This window comes from Musa acuminata, chromosome BXJ3-5 (genome assembly GCF_036884655.1).
Source record: "Musa acuminata AAA Group cultivar baxijiao chromosome BXJ3-5, Cavendish_Baxijiao_AAA, whole genome shotgun sequence".
In the NCBI taxonomy this organism is placed as follows: domain Eukaryota; kingdom Viridiplantae; phylum Streptophyta; class Magnoliopsida; order Zingiberales; family Musaceae; genus Musa; species Musa acuminata.
The window spans coordinates 44730083-44747245 of NC_088353.1; the positions used below are offsets into that span (position 1 = coordinate 44730083).

At 38.8% G+C, this 17163-nt stretch overlaps 2 protein-coding genes and 1 long non-coding RNA gene across 5 annotated transcripts; 1 reads left to right on the forward strand and 2 right to left on the reverse strand.

Annotated features, from left to right (window-relative positions):
• Nucleotides 1-252: 252 nt before the first annotated feature.
• On the reverse strand, nucleotides 253-7566 carry LOC103986111 (ultraviolet-B receptor UVR8). Of its 2 annotated transcripts, none has more exons than XM_009403998.3 (11): nucleotides 7166-7566; nucleotides 6357-6430; nucleotides 6156-6240; nucleotides 5796-5924; nucleotides 5466-5696; nucleotides 5064-5309; nucleotides 3940-3983; nucleotides 2269-2451; nucleotides 1370-1460; nucleotides 704-747; nucleotides 253-619 (listed from the first exon to the last, which is right to left on the reverse strand). In XM_009403998.3, the coding sequence occupies exons 1-11, from the start codon at nucleotides 7446-7448 to the stop codon at nucleotides 497-499; spliced, it is 1533 nt and encodes a 510-aa protein (XP_009402273.2). In that variant the 5' UTR covers nucleotides 7449-7566; the 3' UTR covers nucleotides 253-496. The 2 variants fall into 2 exon arrangements, with proteins under 2 accessions (XP_009402273.2, XP_009402274.2); XM_009403999.3 differs by having other exon boundaries at nucleotides 5064-5303; nucleotides 7166-7563.
• Nucleotides 2478-3933, reverse strand: LOC135637834 (uncharacterized). 2 transcript variants are annotated; one of them, XR_010496398.1, is made up of 2 exons: nucleotides 2718-3933; nucleotides 2478-2633 (listed from the first exon to the last, which is right to left on the reverse strand). It is a non-coding gene; the product is annotated as an uncharacterized LOC135637834 (long non-coding RNA). The 2 variants fall into 2 exon arrangements; XR_010496397.1 differs by having other exon boundaries at nucleotides 2478-2646.
• A 1263-nt stretch (nucleotides 7567-8829) lies between the features above and the next one.
• LOC103986110 (probable methyltransferase PMT12) lies at nucleotides 8830-16903 on the forward strand. Its single transcript, XM_009403997.3, has 9 exons — nucleotides 8830-9651; nucleotides 11376-11525; nucleotides 11619-11889; nucleotides 12299-12409; nucleotides 13558-13717; nucleotides 14457-14714; nucleotides 15275-15397; nucleotides 15697-15774; nucleotides 16206-16903. Exons 1-9 carry the CDS (start codon nucleotides 8845-8847, stop codon nucleotides 16399-16401), a joined length of 2154 nt encoding a protein of 717 aa, XP_009402272.2. The 5' UTR covers nucleotides 8830-8844; the 3' UTR covers nucleotides 16402-16903.
• Nucleotides 16904-17163: the final 260 nt, after the last annotated feature.

Below are 17163 nucleotides of genomic sequence, written 5' to 3' on the forward strand. Positions count from 1 at the left end.
TCTGCCGCATGCCTATGCGTACTCCGGTGATGAAAAACCAACAGACTGCAGCATGAACGAATGGCCAACCATGAAAACTTTTCAAGGATCAAGCTTTCCTTTCCCATATACACAACAGCTGCTACTTGTGAATTTGATCAAGCTATTCTTGATGCACTTCAGCACTGCCGTAAACTAAGTTACCATGGCACAATCCAAGCAACCACATTCTGCCTGATCGCTCCAACAACAGGAAGACAGACAGAGCAGCAGTCTAGAAATAGACCGATTTCCCTGATTATATCCACTACACTAACTTTGTCTTCGAGGCCAGAACATTAATACCAAACTCTGACTAAATCAGTACTGTATACGAGTGAAATTGCTTGCGGCTTCCAGGAAACACCGAAAGAATGCTTACATGCACGCCCATCGATCGACTGATGTACACATGCATATGGTTGAAAGACTAATGATTCTATCAAAATTGCAATGATTTTCTGCAAAGGAATGTGCCTCATGTTGGAGATTCAGCAAGAACCAAGGTATGCCACCAACCGCATGACACGTTCTTGGGCCGGAGGTTCTCCATAGGAACCAAAGCAGGGATGTTTCTGTCGATCGCATCCCCTAAACCAAGCTGTGAACAGAAAGACAAAACACTAAACCTAAATCAAGAACAAAAGGTTGAAGCAGGATTTTTGTTGCACGAGATATGTGATACCTGACCATATTTGTTCCATCCCCAGCAAAATACCTGTCCATCATCTGCAACGCCACAAGTGGAAGAATCACATAATCTGTCAGTTCAAGCTCACAAAGAGATGTTCCAGGAATGTATAGTACAACTTTTGTCAAGAAAACCGGATTAAAAAAAAAAAAAAAAACATCGGAGCTGCTTCCAGAAGCGGCATCCACTGATGTAGTTTAGTTATGGCTGAAGTGCTTCACGAAGAAAGGACATGCATGACAACCAATTAAAAAGATAAACTGCAACAACAAAAAAAGAAAGCTAGCCAATTCTGATAGAACACCTATGTTGATATTGTAGAAGCAGCACATGACAGTTGGAATGAGGTTGTCTGCATAACTTTTGTTCTAAGCATGTTCAACAAATATCAGTAGATACTTTTGTGACAGAAACATGGGAAATTGCTTCTTCAATTAAATTATTTAGTTTTTATCGTGTAAATATGCCTAACATACATCTCACTTGAGTGAGGGGAAGACATTGTACGACCACCATTTAAGTTACATTTGACATAAGTTTCTATTGCAAAACTTTGGAATGTGTTTGGGTTCCACAATAACATTCAAGTGTGGAGTGCACATATGGGTTGGAGCAGTCTAAAGGACAAACTAGCATGATAAGATGGGCTCAAGGTAATACCTGTCATCATGGCATTATGACGTGCTCCACAGGAGACCAATTTGGCGTTCTTGTTCTCCAGACATGGAGCATCCAGTAGCTTGGGTAGAGTCTGTAACCACAAGCATGCAATGAGCACCAATATCAAATCATTGAAAGTCATCTTTATTCAAAAATATCTAAAGTTCTTAACATAATCCAAATTAATGGCCATAGTTATAGTTCCTGTCTTCGGCCAGATATATTCTAGTTACACCTATGGCTTATAAAATAACCTACAGGAAAAAATTTAAAGAACTTGATCTATGAAAAGCAGCTTTGCTCTTTACCATATTTCCGATCCATTTCTTAGCAAAATTTCATGCTTCTTTTTGGATGCTTTGCATATGATTAGTGCACTGGGTTCCTTTTTTTCATCAAAATAAGTCAAATTGTAGAGGGTGCAGGTTTCAAGTTCTGTGTGGAATCTGTCCACTAATGGAGCATGCTTAGGTCTCTGGTGATACATGTAACTCCTCTTTTTTTCCGAATGGACATGCTAAAATGGAAAGATCCAGCTGTCAGTGCATCTGTTGAACATTTAAAAAAAAAAAAAAAAACAATGTTGGGTGCCACTGCAAGCTACATATGGTACTTTAGAGTTTATCACAGTGTTCCTTTATCCTTTATTTTCTTCATGGGTCTGTTATATTTCCACATGCAGGTAGTGCCAAGAGGGGTTTAAATTGGGAGGGGAGGAATGCCGAAGAGGCTTGAACATTTACAGCTTCCACCATATTTCTTCTATTTTAAATTTGGAAGTCAAAGTAGTTGCAAATAAACTCCTAGCATGCTGCAATAGGCAGCCATGAGACATTGCATCTTGCCATTATGCAAAGAATGTAAGAGTAGATTGCAATAGAATTGCAATGAAGACAGACCTCAGCTTGATCAGAACCAGTTCCTAGTTGCCCAAACTGATTCCCACCAAACGAATACACACCACCATCAGCAGATGTGCATACTGTATGCCACAGGCCAGCAGCAACTCCTTGTATCGTGACACCCAAAAGTGATGATACACATGTTGGACTCAGCTCATCATCGGTACTTCCTTGTCCACACTGAAAAAAGGTGGAATATAAGAAGGAAAAGGAAGAAAAAGAAAAGACAAGAATCAGTTAGTTCTGTCCTCAGATATTGCAAAGTAAATCCACAGTCAATATAAAACAAAGACAATTTCCCATGTTACAGTGGACCTCATCTTCAACATTACAATGCTTTTTCTCCATCTTTTCTACAATTCCTACATGTCAATCCTGGAGAGCAGTTAATACTTAAAATAGAGCAAGGATAAGCTAAAAAAGAATCAGATTGAAGAGCAAGATACCCGAATTACAAGGTTATCATATTCCAAACCAGCAATTCCTTCCATGTCTGTGAATTTCTATACTGACTCATTAAGACAATAAAAAGGTAGCATTACCCACACTACCATATCCAACATGAATGAGAATAGAATTGGTTGTTGAACTCGATTTGAGATCAGAATTATGACAATGTCAAGAAATAGTCTACTGAAATATCACATATAAACTGTCTTAATACAACCTTGGATTACAGTTAACTTAGATGACCAGGGAAAAGGCAACGTACTCCAGTAAGTAGAAAGCCTTTTATACAGTCACTTGGTATATCTAAAATACAAATATCTTTTAACATCAGGAGACATGTGAGGATGTCTTTGCATCGATATGTTCACTACAATAACATGAACTATCTTTCTCATTTCAAAGGTGAAAATATAGCAAACTACACCAGGATGATGTAAGTTAAAATTAGCACATGTGCCAGAATACACTGTTCAGTTATTGATTGCAGAATACACAAGCCACCATTTCTTTATGTGCTTGTTTGTATGGACATGCTTACTAACAGTCTCGTGACAAGTTATAGAATTTATGATTGTGAAGCTGGCAGAAAAAGTATGGCTGCACATTAGGACCACAAGTGCTAATGACCTATCGACTGAAGGAATAGGATAAATGAGGCATCAACATAATAACTAATTGATGATTTGTTTAACAATGATGGGATACTAACTAAAGAAAGGATCCAGTAGTGCAAAATACTGACTACACATCAAAATTGTAAAGAACCTCAATTAATGTAAGAAAATAAAGTAACAAAACAACTGTGTGTCACCTGTAGTGACAGCATATTAAGCATTTCTAACCTAAGATGACATCATTTCTTTGTTAATACTGTTGCAGAGTCTTGGCCATCAATCAATCAGCCGGCTCATACAAGTCAGTTGCTACGTGTTTGTGTGTGCATGTATGGGTCATTGGTTTCGTGTTTTTGTCCTCCTTTTTCCCTTTTTTACCATCAAAAGAACATAAAAACACCTAGATTTTAACAATTAGCAGACAATAAGTACACTACTTCTTGCCCTCTTTAATAAAGCAGGAATATCTTTAATAATAGGTAATATCTATCATAGTCCCTAGTCCCTACGAGGTTTCAATAAAAATTGATAATCACGAGGAAAAATGCCATAACATCAATTAGATTATCAATCAATCTGCAAAAGAGATAAAGTGGTGGCTAACCTGGCCATAAAGTCCCCATCCGAAAGTAAGTAGGGCTCCAGTATCTGCAAGTGCAAAATATAATAATGAATGGAACTGTAACAGTTAGAACAATGATCAATCAAGACGTGCGAGGAGATGGAACATCTATTAGCTACTGCCAACTCATTATCTGACATCCTAGTAACTGGATGCAGATTAAATTCTAGTCAAGAATTACAACATATAAATTGAATTGATTAGCAGTTAGAAGAGTACAAAGTTTTAGAGCTTTGAAGGTAGAGCATATGCAAGTTGTAAAGTGAAGAGAGATCTTTCATTAGAAAAGGGATATGCATAAAAGACAGCAGAAATATGCATGAGTACAGAACAAAATTTGTTGTCATTAAGAATAATTACCTTTAAAATATTCAACCCCCATCATGTAATTGTCAGCTTTGGAACTAGTTCATGATCTGCTATAAGACATGCTAGATCCTATATTCTCATCCTCTGTCCAATTTTTACACCATCAAGACACAAATTTGCCTCCATCCTTTGCAATAACAATAGTTCATCAAGTTTCCGTACTCAAACAATTAACTAAACTGAACATAGCTAAAATATAGGAAATAACAATTTTCTTTTACGATTACTTGTTAAATCTTGCCTTCAAATTGCTAATCCACAAGCTGTTCACCTTGTCTGTGTTCTCATCTGTCATATGAATTTGCCTTTTAAATCAATTTGCTTTGCTTTATTTCATTAAAGCATAATTTTTAGCAACCATTTACACATTGCAATAGGCAGAGGCCTATTCCTTTGCTGCTAGTATGACAAAAAAAATTGTTGCCAAAAAATAACATGTTGTGATATGCTAAATACCTGCCTACCTTCATCTTCACATATACTTATTACTGTCAAAGTAGTTAGCCAAAGACAATTTGTACATCATGCATGCATGGTTGTCCAATTGACACAACACACACACATATACAGATGCATGTATCTACATAAGCAGAATGCAGGAATAATCCTATCAATTTTTCGAACTAAAGAAATGATTTTTAATAATATGTTGATAGAAACAATTCAAATATCACTAGAAAATTGAGACAATGATGGAAAATTTTGTGGCAGAAAGGGAGTAGCAAATGATTGCTAACCTGTAACTGCCACACTGTGACGACCCCCGCAAGCAATGGCCTTCACACAGCTTCCTATGAGTTTATATGCCTGTCCATCTGAGCTTTGTTTCCCTTTGGTAGCTGGTGATGATCGGTCTTTATTGAAAGAAGCTGATTCTATACAAGGTACAGGATGAGGAGAAGACACATTCCGGATACGAGTACCCAAACCAAGTTGCCCTTCTCCTCCGTAGCCCCAACCCCACACCTGACCTACATCTGAAACTTTGCAAAAAATTCAACTCATTAGTAGTTGGTTTTCCTTTAAGTTAGAAACCTAATCAGAACAGTAAAGAAAAAAGTGAAAAAAAAGGCAAACTACTGAAATACATAGAAAAGTTGATAACTGTATAAAACTTCTACTCAAGAAAATTGACTTACCCGACAATGCTAGTGTATGTCGTCCACCAGCAGCAACACCGGTGATATGGATACCTACATTAAGAGTTACAAGGCATGGAGGCGCCGAAAGAGCTTCTTCACCAGAGGATGAGCTTTCAGGTCCCATTTTAGCTGAAGACAACTTTCTTCGCTTCGTATTCTCATCACCACCTCTACTATCAAAACCTGACAGGGTTCCACTAGCTCTTGAGCCCTGTGATCTGGGACTCACTGTCGTGGAGAAACCACAAATACGGATCTAAGATAATGTCAAATTAATGAAGCTTTCTTTTTCTATCTCGAATCTTCAGAAAAAAGAACTGATATCACCTTGATCACTTAACAATCCACTGTGTCTTTCTTCTTTTTCTGACGTTCCACCAGAGGAAGACTGATCTCTAGTGATCCTGCCAGTAGGCACACACTCTTTCCATCCCCATGTGTAGACCTCTCCTTGAGCTGGCCTAGGAAGGTAAAATTTAAGTTTCCAAAAAGCTCTACGGTAGGTATATTTGTAAGATTATGCATAATAAAGCATATATCTTTTGATCCAAGACAACGACACTCTTTTTACTCTCAAGAAAATATGAAAAGAATATGGATCATGTCCATCACAATGTTTCAATTTTGTACTTTTATCCTAATAGATAAGGAAGATCAGATATCAACAAGAAGTAATAGGCATATCACCAGTGACTGCAACACAATGAGCCCATCCTGCTGCTGCCATAATTATGGGCACCTCGGTTGGGAGGTCAAATATTGCCGGAGTCTCCTGATAAACGCAAATGTGAAATTTATGCATTAAAAAAAATCCAATTTTCAAACAAAAAGAAGTAAATAAACAAAAATATACAAAATTCTGGTTAATTCAAAAGATGGCATGACTACCTCATGCTTCCCTGATGTAACATAGCTTTGACCCATGTCATCGGTAGAACCCCATGTATATAGCTTGCCTGACTCTGAAACAAGAGAGAAGACGGCGTGACAGGTCATTACTCGGTCAACATTCAGTTCTAATAAAATCAATCAGCAAACAAATTTCTAAGGCTACGTTACTATCAAAGATTACAAGGTCTTCAGATTTTTAAGAAAAACGACACCAAATTTCAAAAGGATTGGTATTGCCATTGAAATGGAAAAGCATTCCCAACTGTGATTATAATGTTATCGCTCAAATAACTGTTTTTCAGCAGCACTTCAGTTGCGCTTAAATCAATTAAGATAAATAAAGTTTTTACTTAAAATCACGAGAAACTAAGACCACTCTGAGCCACACAAAGACTATCCTGCTTGTGAGGATATAAACAAAGGACAATAAGAAGACCATTATTATCATCAAAGACATGCGACCATTATTATCATCAAAGACATGCCTTAATATGGTATAAAGGAAAAAATACTTACAAATACTATCTAAAATAATGGAAAACATTAAAAAAGGAAAGGCAATCGAATTCCAAATAATCAGTTCGATGGCCAAGAGAAGAATGCAACTCAAAGAACGAAGGCTATCAAGATGAGGAAAGCCAACTTCATCAAAGGCAAAGGAAGAAAAATATATCTCGTTTTAAAAAAATGAGGGCTGCACAGTTAAAAGCCCGACAGATCTCCACGAACAAGCATCTAAAGATCAAGGATTTCGTCTGTGACACGAAAGGAACCAAAAACGAAACGGAAGAGGCAGAGGTCAATACCAGAGATGGCCATGGCAAATCCGCATCCTCCACCACTGACGTCCCGCCACCGGTCTCCTGCGGGCGAATCCGGCATTCGGACGGCCACCGGGTGAAGCAGAGGCGATCTCTGCGGCGACACTCCAGGGAGGTAACCCCACATCAGCACCGTCTTATCCCTCCCCTTCTCCTCCATCGTCTCCTCCACCACCATCATCTCCTCCTTCCCATCCTCCTCCATCTCCTCCCCTCCTCCTCCTCCTCCTCCTCCTCCTCCGCCTCCTTCCTCCTCCCCAACATTCATCTCCCTCCTCCCAATCCACCTATCGCTCTATCAACCGATCTCCTCTTCCCTTTCGCGGCTTCCGTTTTCCCTCGATCTCCTGACGTCGACGTGGAGCTCCGCTGCTGTTTGCACCAACAAGAGGACTCGACGACCACCAAGAGTGACCAGGGGGGGCGGAAAAAAGAGGCCAGGACAGCCCTAATTCGCCCGCATCCGTTCGTGCATCACCAGGCTGTCCACGTAGGACGCCCCGAGATGTGGGTCATGACAAGTGGATCGACTATAGCCAGGAGTTTCCCAGAAGCTTCTGGAAGCCCACAGGCCCACCTCGGGGAAAGCGGCGGCATCTGCGGCCACCGGTCGCCCACGTGGCAGCTCCGATTGGACGGGAACGGTAGGTGACGTGGGTTCGTTTCCCCCAATGGGCCTAGTTTTCTTGTGGCTGGCCTCGGAAGCTTCGAGAAAAAACGTGTGGCATTATTATTGTTATTAGTATTGTGAGAGAGAGAGATTTCGTGAGATTGGAGTTTGATTGCAACGTGAGGGGCGAACGGGGACACCGATGTCACGCGAGTACGAGGTATCCTCGCATTTGCAGTGGCATATCAATGAATCCTGTGTAATATCGTAAAATCAATTTGTATTCCACCGTGTCTCAAAAATGCTAAAAATGACAAGTAAGATGAACAAGAATTGCCAGAATGGCAAAAGAGGATCATCCTACGTGTTAAGAATGCAGAGCATCGTCACTCATGCACCGTTTACTGGCATATCACGCTGCACGCACGGATCTCAAAGCAGGATGCACCCATCGAAAAATGGTTTTATAGTTGGGATTTAAGAAGCTACGCATCCACCTTCCGCGTCGAGCGGAGAGGGCCGTGAGATCCCGACTTCGTTAGACACCTCTCGAGTTTAATCTCCTCTCTCTCTCTCTCTCCCCCCTTCGTCCTCAATAAGATCGCTTCCTCTCTCGATGCCTTCGTGCTCCCCATTCCCCCCTAACGCAGTAGGGGAGTCTTCCTCAAAAGGTTAGTGTTTATAATATCTTCTATTTTTGTCGATAAATACGTCTCTCTTTTGCCGATCTCCCGGTGCGGTATAGCGGCAAGAGAGGCAATACGTCTCGGATGATCGTTTTTGGTGTGATTAGCAGAGGATTTCTGCAGCGGGACGGTAAGAAAGAGATTCGAACAGGTGTTCCAAGATCATCGTTAACATCATCGATGACCTCCACCACCGAATGCTGAAGGGTGAACGGCGCCTGCAGATGCTATTTGTGTAAACTTCATTTGCATCCGTCTCTGTTGTACGATCACATCCAGGCTATACCTTCGATGCGAACCAAAGACGGGCTTTACCTTTCTTCTGAAACGCCAGAATCCAGTCCGTCGAACCCACCAAGTCAGAGGCCATGGGAATTGTTCCTAAGGGCCTATCCGTTGGTTGGGTTCGAGCCCAATTGAATCCAAGTCGAAGTGAACCCCCGAAGCCTCGACCCCTTCGCCTAGCAATAGGAGGATGTAGCCGGTCTCGATCAAATCCAAGTATGAAGGCCGTCGGCGAGTTCGGGGAGCTCAAACCGCTCCTCCTCAGGATCTCCGCCGTCGCCGCCGCCTGCTTGGCCGCCTTCTTCTTCGGCAAGCACTGGTCTTCCGCCTCCTACCCCCAGCTCCCCTTCTACCCCCGCTTCCCCGTCGTGTCCTCCTTCGACAGCGCCACGCCCCACGTCGCCATCTCCCCCAACGCTCACTTCTCCGCAGACGTCTCCTCCCTGATCTCCTCCTTATCGCCTCCTCTCCATGCAGCCTCTCCGGCCATCCCTTCCCACCCTCCGCCCCCACCCCCGCCTCCTCCGCAACTCCCAGAAAGAATCGGGGTCGTAGACGACGAAGGGAACATGAGAGACGATTTCGATGTGGGCGCGCTGGACTCAGAAGTGGTGGATGTCTTCGACGAGGTGAATGGGACTAGCAAGGATAGCGAAGGGGAGGACACGAGGGTTAGGGTTGGGATCAACAAGTTTAAAGTGTGCCCCAGTAGCATGTCGGAGTATATTCCGTGCTTGGATAACGTGGAGGCAATAGAGAGGTTGCAGTCTACGATAAGAGGGGAAAAATTCGAGCGGCATTGTCCTGAGCAGAGCAAGGGGTTGAATTGCTTGGTTCAGGCGCCCAAGGATTACAAAACGCCGATCCCTTGGCCCAGAAGCAGAGATGAGGTTTTCTTTCTCTTGACCTGCTTCTTCAGGCTCCCCAATTTTCTAAGAAATAGTCTTAACCGTTAATAGTCTTAAGGTCTCAGTTGATGCTAGTTGTCACTCTAAACAGTCCTACTCGTCTGTTGCTCATGGAAGTTCAGTCCCACGGTCAGTCATAGATTAGTAGTTGCATATCATTTTTCTCAATTCCTCTGCAACTTCAGATTATATAATCTCATGTTTTATTGTTAATCGTGTGCAACTTGGAAGTGCAGTGGGAGTTGACGAATATGATATACTTTTAATTTTCTTGTTTGCACGGTTTTTATCATCATATTATGGAGACCTGGATCAGAGTTGGAAACAAGATCCATTTAATCCATTACAATGCTTACAAATCCCCTGAAGCACATATGTAGCTTCACAAGAGGAGTATCAAGCATGCATATAGTGTAGAATATCATGCTCACAAAGTAAATATATTGACTGGTATATAGACATAAGTTATACTTTTTAATTATCAGAAAAAAAAAATCCGGGTGGGATGAGACACAAGAAGCTTGAGGCTTCAGTTCCTTCATTTAATTTGTGTGCAAGGATCTGGAAAACAAGCCATTTGTTATAAAAACAACACCGCAGGTGTTCATTGCTCAATTATCTAGATTCAGTCAGGTAGGTGAGATCCAGAACTTCGATTTAAAGTTCATGCCACAAGTCCTATTTTAAGTTAGGTGAGAAGCTAGTGATTCATTTTATTGTGCGAAAAGCCATCGATTTAAATTAACACGAGACTAAGCACACTCATAAAAAGAATATGGAATAAATTCTTTCTAGGGCTAACAAAAATTTGAAACTCAATCTTATGGTATTTTCATACAATTCAGTAATTACATCTAATTTCCTTAATCTCTGATTTAAAGGCATTAAAGTGAACGGTAGGCAAATCAAAGGCTATTCTTTTACCCCTCTTCTATGACCATGATGTGAATTTTGGTTTCTGGAACAAAATTCGAATCAGACTTTCCTTTATGATGTCAGTAGTCATGCATTTTATTTTCACAGATTAATGAACATGATTATTGCTGAGCATAGCATCATATGAGAGTTCTAAAATAATTTATCAGTAAACTTCTCTTTTTGAAGTTTCTTTAGCTATAAGTTCTATAAACATTGAATATGACTACTGGACATGTTCCCGAATTTTTATGCCATGGCCAAGAACTCAATGTAAATTGACGAGGTTTATCACCACACTAAAACTTATGGGTTCAATTAACTACATAAATGTTGTCTTACATGAGGATTAAGGTTTATGATCATTCTAATGTATGTGAAACAACAGTAAGGGTGAAGATGAATTAGCGCCTTATAACTTTATGGGAACTTAATAAATTTAAGAGATGCAAAATCTTGAAACAGTTACCAAAAGATGATATATCATAAGAATAACCTTATGTCGTTCTTATAACTGATGCTTATTATGATATACTAGTTTCTCTAACCAAGCAGCCTTTTCTTCCTAAAAGTTCTTTAAGATTCAGTTTGCTGATTTGTGGAAGTTGCAAATAAGCAGACTGATGTTCTAGTTGGTGTGCAACTAAGAGTTCCTTTATGTGCAGCCGAACTGCACTTTGAAGATTATTCAACAATTAGACTGTTGTTCATTGCAAAAATTTCATAGGCAAATTTTTGTTTCACATGGCACTTTGATATGTTCTTAGATTTTTAGTATTTAATTATTCCAGGTATGGTTTAGCAATGTACCTCACACACGCTTGGTTGAAGATAAAGGAGGTCAAAATTGGATTACAAAAGTTAAAGACAAATTCAAATTTCCTGGAGGTGGAACTCAGTTTATTCATGGGGCAGATCAGTATTTGAATCAGATCTCTAAGGTATTTTAGTTTTCTTGAGATACCAAATTCTGGATCTTCTCTTAAGCTTTTTTTCTTTTCTTCTAAATGTTTTTTTTCTACCTGACTGTGCAGATGGTTCCAGATATTGCATTTGGTTACCATACAAGAGTAGCTCTTGATATTGGTTGTGGAGTAGCAAGTTTTGGTGCTTTCTTACTCTCCCGAAATGTGATCACCTTGTCAATAGCTCCAAAAGATGTTCATGAGAATCAGATTCAGTTTGCTCTTGAACGGGGTGTGCCAGCAATGGTGGCAGCTTTTGCAACTCGTCGATTGTTATATCCAAGTCAGGCATTTGACTTAATTCATTGTTCAAGATGTAGAATAAATTGGACCCGTGATGGTATGTGACAGTGTCATTTTTACTCACTTCTTAGCTTGCAAAAGTTCAACTTAAAAATCAACATGCCATATACCATCGTTCAATAGTTGTTGTCTGTATCCACGAGTACCATGACTTGAATGGCGTATTATTTTTAACTTGGACATAAGCATTTTGGACAAATTATTTTGTTAACAAGTTGGTGTCAATTATCCTGTTGGGCCTGGTCATAATTTGAGGTCTATGAATTTGTATGTTTTATATTTATAGTTTTTCACAATTCTTGGTTTCCAATAACTGAAAGTCAGAATCCACCAATATGTAAAACTCGTCAAAGATTTTAACCAATAGGGAATGGTACAAAACTTCCTTTGATTGCCAGACCTCTCTTGGAATTGCTTTTCTAATTTGTTTTCTACTTTTGATGAAGATGGAATCCTGCTTCTTGAGGTCAACAGAATGCTAAGAGCTGGAGGTTACTTTGTTTGGGCAGCACAACCAGTTTATAAACATGAAGCGAGCCAACAGAAGGCTTGGATAGGTATATCCTTATTGTAAAATTTTCTAAAGAAATTTATAGTGTGACCGATTCTATGTTTAGAATCAATCTGGTTGCAGATTGTGAATGTGAAGGTTCTGTGAATCAACTCTGATTTATTTTATAAACCACATCTGCTGTGGCCAAAACTTGATCACATCTTTGTAATGTTTTCTTAATTATCCTACTCAACCATCCAAAGCTGTTCAAAACTGCATAAAGCTGCTTGTCGTGTTTCTTATTTCCTAAAGTTTTAAGTTTTTTTCTGCATTCATCAGATGCTACATTGGTCAATGAATCATTTTTTTCTGAGTCTTAGTTTGTTTTACTTCAGTAGCTTATTTTTATTTTTGCTCTTGTGCATTATGGCTAATGGATTAAGGGAATATCTATAAATACTTTAATTATGATGTTGGTTTTATACTGTTGATTTGAATCTTGGTGAGAGAGATTAACTTTCACAGTGACAAGTTTCGTTCATTTTTTTATTTCATTCTTTATAAAAAAAATATTTCATATTTTTGTATGGTGAATGGTCATGTAGATCACACTCTAAGACTGAATGCTGTAAGTACATTTTATTGGAGTTAAATTGAGACTGACTTATAGGTTGTCCAAATTATGCTCATTTTGGCTTCCTAGTTTCAGGGTTTTCCTGGTAACAATGTCACTCAAATTCATGACAGGCTAATGTTCATAGTATGTGATTCACTAATTTTATATGTAAAGGGATAACTTGTTCTTTGAAAAGGATTAGTCCAACTGAAAATTTTGCCAGCAATGGGCTCTTCCCTTGATCAGAGTTCTGTATCATATCTGTTACAAAATTTGAGGTACATCAATTGTTCCCAGCTTCAAGGAATTTCTCTTTAGATTACCGTACAAACTTATAGTTTTGATTTTTCATATTGAACAAGAACCATCAGGTATGCATATTGCAAGTCAGAAACCTTCAGTTATAATTATTGTGGGTGCTTGTTGTAGTGCATACATTATCATTCATTTGGTCCTCCTTTTTGGTTGACCTGCTTCTACAATCAAAATTATCACATCTAAATTAAGAGTCAGCATTCTGTTTCCATGTTTAACTCATTCTATCATGCATTAATTTCATTTTGCTATTTATGGTCACAAGTTTAGTTTATGTATAGAGATGCAGGACCTTGCAGCTAGGATTTGTTGGGAACTTGTAAAGAAGGAAGGATATATTGCAATATGGCGGAAGCCTTTAAGCAATACATGCTATGAGAGTCGTGATTCTGGAGCTCAGCCTCCATTATGTAATGCAGATGATGATCCAGACAACGTTTGGTATTTGTCAAACCTTTTGCCTTTAATTCTGCTTAATTAATGGAACCGGTCCACAGCAAGCTATCATTTTTGTGTAGTGGCCCCTCACTCCCTCAGGATAACATGGACAGTTGAGGAATTGTTGACAGATCAGCATATCCATATATATTCTTCATGTGTTCTAAGAATTTGTGATGCCAATATTGCTGGTAACAGGATATTTTCTTGAGCCCAATGCAAAATGCATTCTGTCTTGTTGACCTTTGTTTCATAAAGTAATCTGTAGATTTTGCTTGCAAATATTTATTAACTTGAATATATTTCATTGCTCGAGACTCCAGCTGGTATTTTGTTACTTGGTGTACTTGTTTGAAATTTTTTATACATGATATACCAATGAATATTCGGAGTTATCTCCCACAGGAGATTGAAAATTTATGGTCTAAGTGGAACTTTCCATATTTATATTTATTTTTTGCTTGGCTTCGTTCCCATTCCTTCGACAACCTAGAACATCTAAATTGAATAAGGAGATTCTCAAGCTGATTTCCATGTTGACTCAATACTTTATTTAACATCATGTGGATTCTTTAGAATTTCTAGTTTCTAGAGAGTCTGCATTCCCCGAAGATTGAGTTAAGAAAATATGGGATTGAACATCTAGGTTCTTTGACACCAGTAGAGCTTCTTTTTTTCTTAAATTTAGCTATTACTCTTGCAATTCTTTTTCTTGTTCTAATTGGTTCTGCATATTCTTCAGGTATGTGAACATGACGGCATGCATAAGCAGACTTCCTGAGATTGGATATGGAGCAAATGTTTCAACGTGGCCTGCCCGTCTGCAGGAGCCACCACAAAGACTTCAAGCTGTTGTGATGGATGCTTATATAGCAAAAAATGAGCTCTTTATGGCGGAATCGAGATATTGGGATGACATACTTGCAAGCTATGTTCGTGCTTTTCATTGGAAAAAAATGAAGCTGCGGAATGTAATGGATATGAGGGCTGGATTTGGAGGGTATTTTCTTTTTCCCATTAGAGGAATTAACCAGAAAAAAAAATCTATAATTTGAATGTGATTTATAAGGGTATATTGAGGTGTATAATAGTATGTATGGATCAATTGTCCACAAAATCCAAGATGGCATACTGTTATGGCTACATAATTAACATAAAGCAAGTCAGGTCAAACTTTATAATGGATAAGGTTATTGTTTCCACTGAAGTATTTTGTGCCACTCCATTGATCATCATAAGGTAATTCTTTTGAAAACATATTTAATTGAATTTTTCGTTAGAATCTTTATTTTTTCCCTCATGTTTTACAGAATAGTAATGTTGAATGCTGCAGAGTCTTATTAAGATAATATGCACATAGTAGAAGGCACTTGGACTTTGGATAGTAATATCTTGCCCTATGAAAATATATTATATTTATAGTCTTATTAACAACAAAGAGAAACAAGCACCATCTTCATGCTTTTAAATCCATGTAGCTCAAACTGAATCCCTTGAATGGCATACTTTGTGTTGCAATGTTCAGTTTAACTGATCAGCCATCATAAACTTTAATTGCAGGTTTGGTTCCGCATTAATCAACCATCAAATTGATTGCTGGGTGATGAATGTTGTCCCTAATAGCGGACCCAACACATTACCTGTAATATATGATCGGGGACTTGTAGGAGTTACTCATGACTGGTATGGTCCATTGTTTTTTATGCTTATTGCACAAAATGTTTGCTATATTTCCAGCCTCAAAGATGGTAGGCCAGGAACAATTTCTTTGCTGGATAGAGAGGTAGATAGAGAGGACAATTTCACCGCTAGATTAAGATATATGATTAGCCTAAAAAATGTTTGCTATCTTTCTATCTACCTCTCTATCTGTCTGGCTGGCTGTCTATTCACACACCACCTACCACAGAGATATGCGCACCAGTTTGTTGTCGCTTCTTGTGTACTGGTGTGAATATTTTGCTGACAGTTTTAGACTGCAGGTGTGAACCATTTGATACGTATCCAAGAACTTATGATCTACTGCATGCGTTTGGCCTCTTCTCCGAAGAGCAGAAAAGGTAAGTGATTATTTCATTTTGAATAATATTTTTCACAATCTCAAAGTTCTCTTTGTCAATTCATTTGTCTGTTATATTGCATCGCTTCCCTTCCCTTTTCGCCCTACTTTTATCTGCAGAAAGGTCTTGTAGTTGAAAGTTACATGGACTATGTGGTCAGTTAGGATAACATGTAGATGTAATCTACTTGGAAAATGAACTCACTATTCCAAGATGTATTCATGATTGACCTTAATTTTTCCTTCACAATTTTCAGTAATAAACTGGTTCAAAACCAATTTGGCATTGAATTGATGGTTCTCATCAGTCAGTTGATATGAAATTGGCACGAAAATATATCTCTTCTGTTGCACATAAAGAATTAGGTTGCTCTATCTTACTTCACTGCTAGATTTATGCTAACGATTTTTTTGTTCTGATCATACATTCAGGTGCAACATCACTAGCATCTTGCTGGAGATGGACCGCATGCTAAGACCTGGTGGGCATGCTTATATTCGTGATTTGAAATACATTATCAATGACATTCAACAAATCGCTGAGGCCATGGGATGGCGGACCAATCTCCGTGATACAGCCGAAGGCCCATATGCGAGCAGGAAGATTTTGATGTGCCAGAAACACTGAAACTGAAACAGATGTGGTTTTGTGAAGAGCTTATCATGTACGGCCTGTGGTTTCGAAAGTGTTTCTAGCTCTTCTGCGAGTTCAACCGTATGTTTATTCCACAGAATAAGGACCAAATGCTGGTGGCAGGAGCCATTGCTGTACACAGGTAAATTAGGTAACTAAATGAACATATGTTTATTGATTATATTAGTTTCTGATCATTAAGCTCAATCCATGGTCATCGGAAACATCCTCCTGTAATCTTAGTCTCCCAAGTTTCCACACTCCTTGTCTAAATTCTACAATAGAGTGGTTGTTTTCATGCTTAAAGTAGCGTCCCGTGCCACTTCAAGATATATCAGTTGCTTTTTTTTTTGTCTTTTTTCTCAAAAGTCTCAATTAGGATAAACTTGAGGTGGATTTATCTTTGACAAATAAGATCAGATGCTAATTTTGTTTAATCATCGACTATGTATATTTATATCTTGCAATATGTTTGTTCTTTAGAGTTGAATTATCAGTTCAGTTCATATATAGTTGAATAGCTGATGATTTGTTTAGAAATTATAGTCGATGAATTGTTGAAATTATCAGTTCATATATAGTGGAACTATACATAGGGAAGCTGATGATTTGTTTAATCTTTGAATTGTCAGTTCATACGAGTTAGAATTATAGTCGAATTGTCTGTTATTTATATATGGCTTAGAAATTTGTATGAATTAAGCGACATATGCGCTAATGCTACGATCAGGTAAATTCTTTTATTCCCAAAAGATT

Excerpts from the sequence above, each read along its gene's own strand:
- LOC103986111 (XM_009403998.3), bottom strand. The coding sequence starts at position 7,448 with ATGAATGTTGGGGAGGAGGAAGGAGGCGGAGGAGGAGGAGGAGGAGGA. Across the intron at positions 6,431-7,165 it reads ATTTGCCATGGCCATCTCTG|AGTCAGGCAAGCTATATACA; the intron begins GTATTGACCTCT and ends CTCTTGTTTCAG. Across the intron at positions 620-703 it reads GATGGAACAAATATGGTCAG|CTTGGTTTAGGGGATGCGAT; the intron begins GTATCACATATC and ends TTCTGTTCACAG.
- LOC103986110 (XM_009403997.3), top strand. The coding sequence starts at position 8,845 with ATGGGAATTGTTCCTAAGGGCCTATCCGTTGGTTGGGTTCGAGCCCAA. Across the intron at positions 15,398-15,696 it reads GTAGGAGTTACTCATGACTG|GTGTGAACCATTTGATACGT; the intron begins GTATGGTCCATT and ends TTTAGACTGCAG. Across the intron at positions 15,775-16,205 it reads TTCTCCGAAGAGCAGAAAAG|GTGCAACATCACTAGCATCT; the intron begins GTAAGTGATTAT and ends TCATACATTCAG.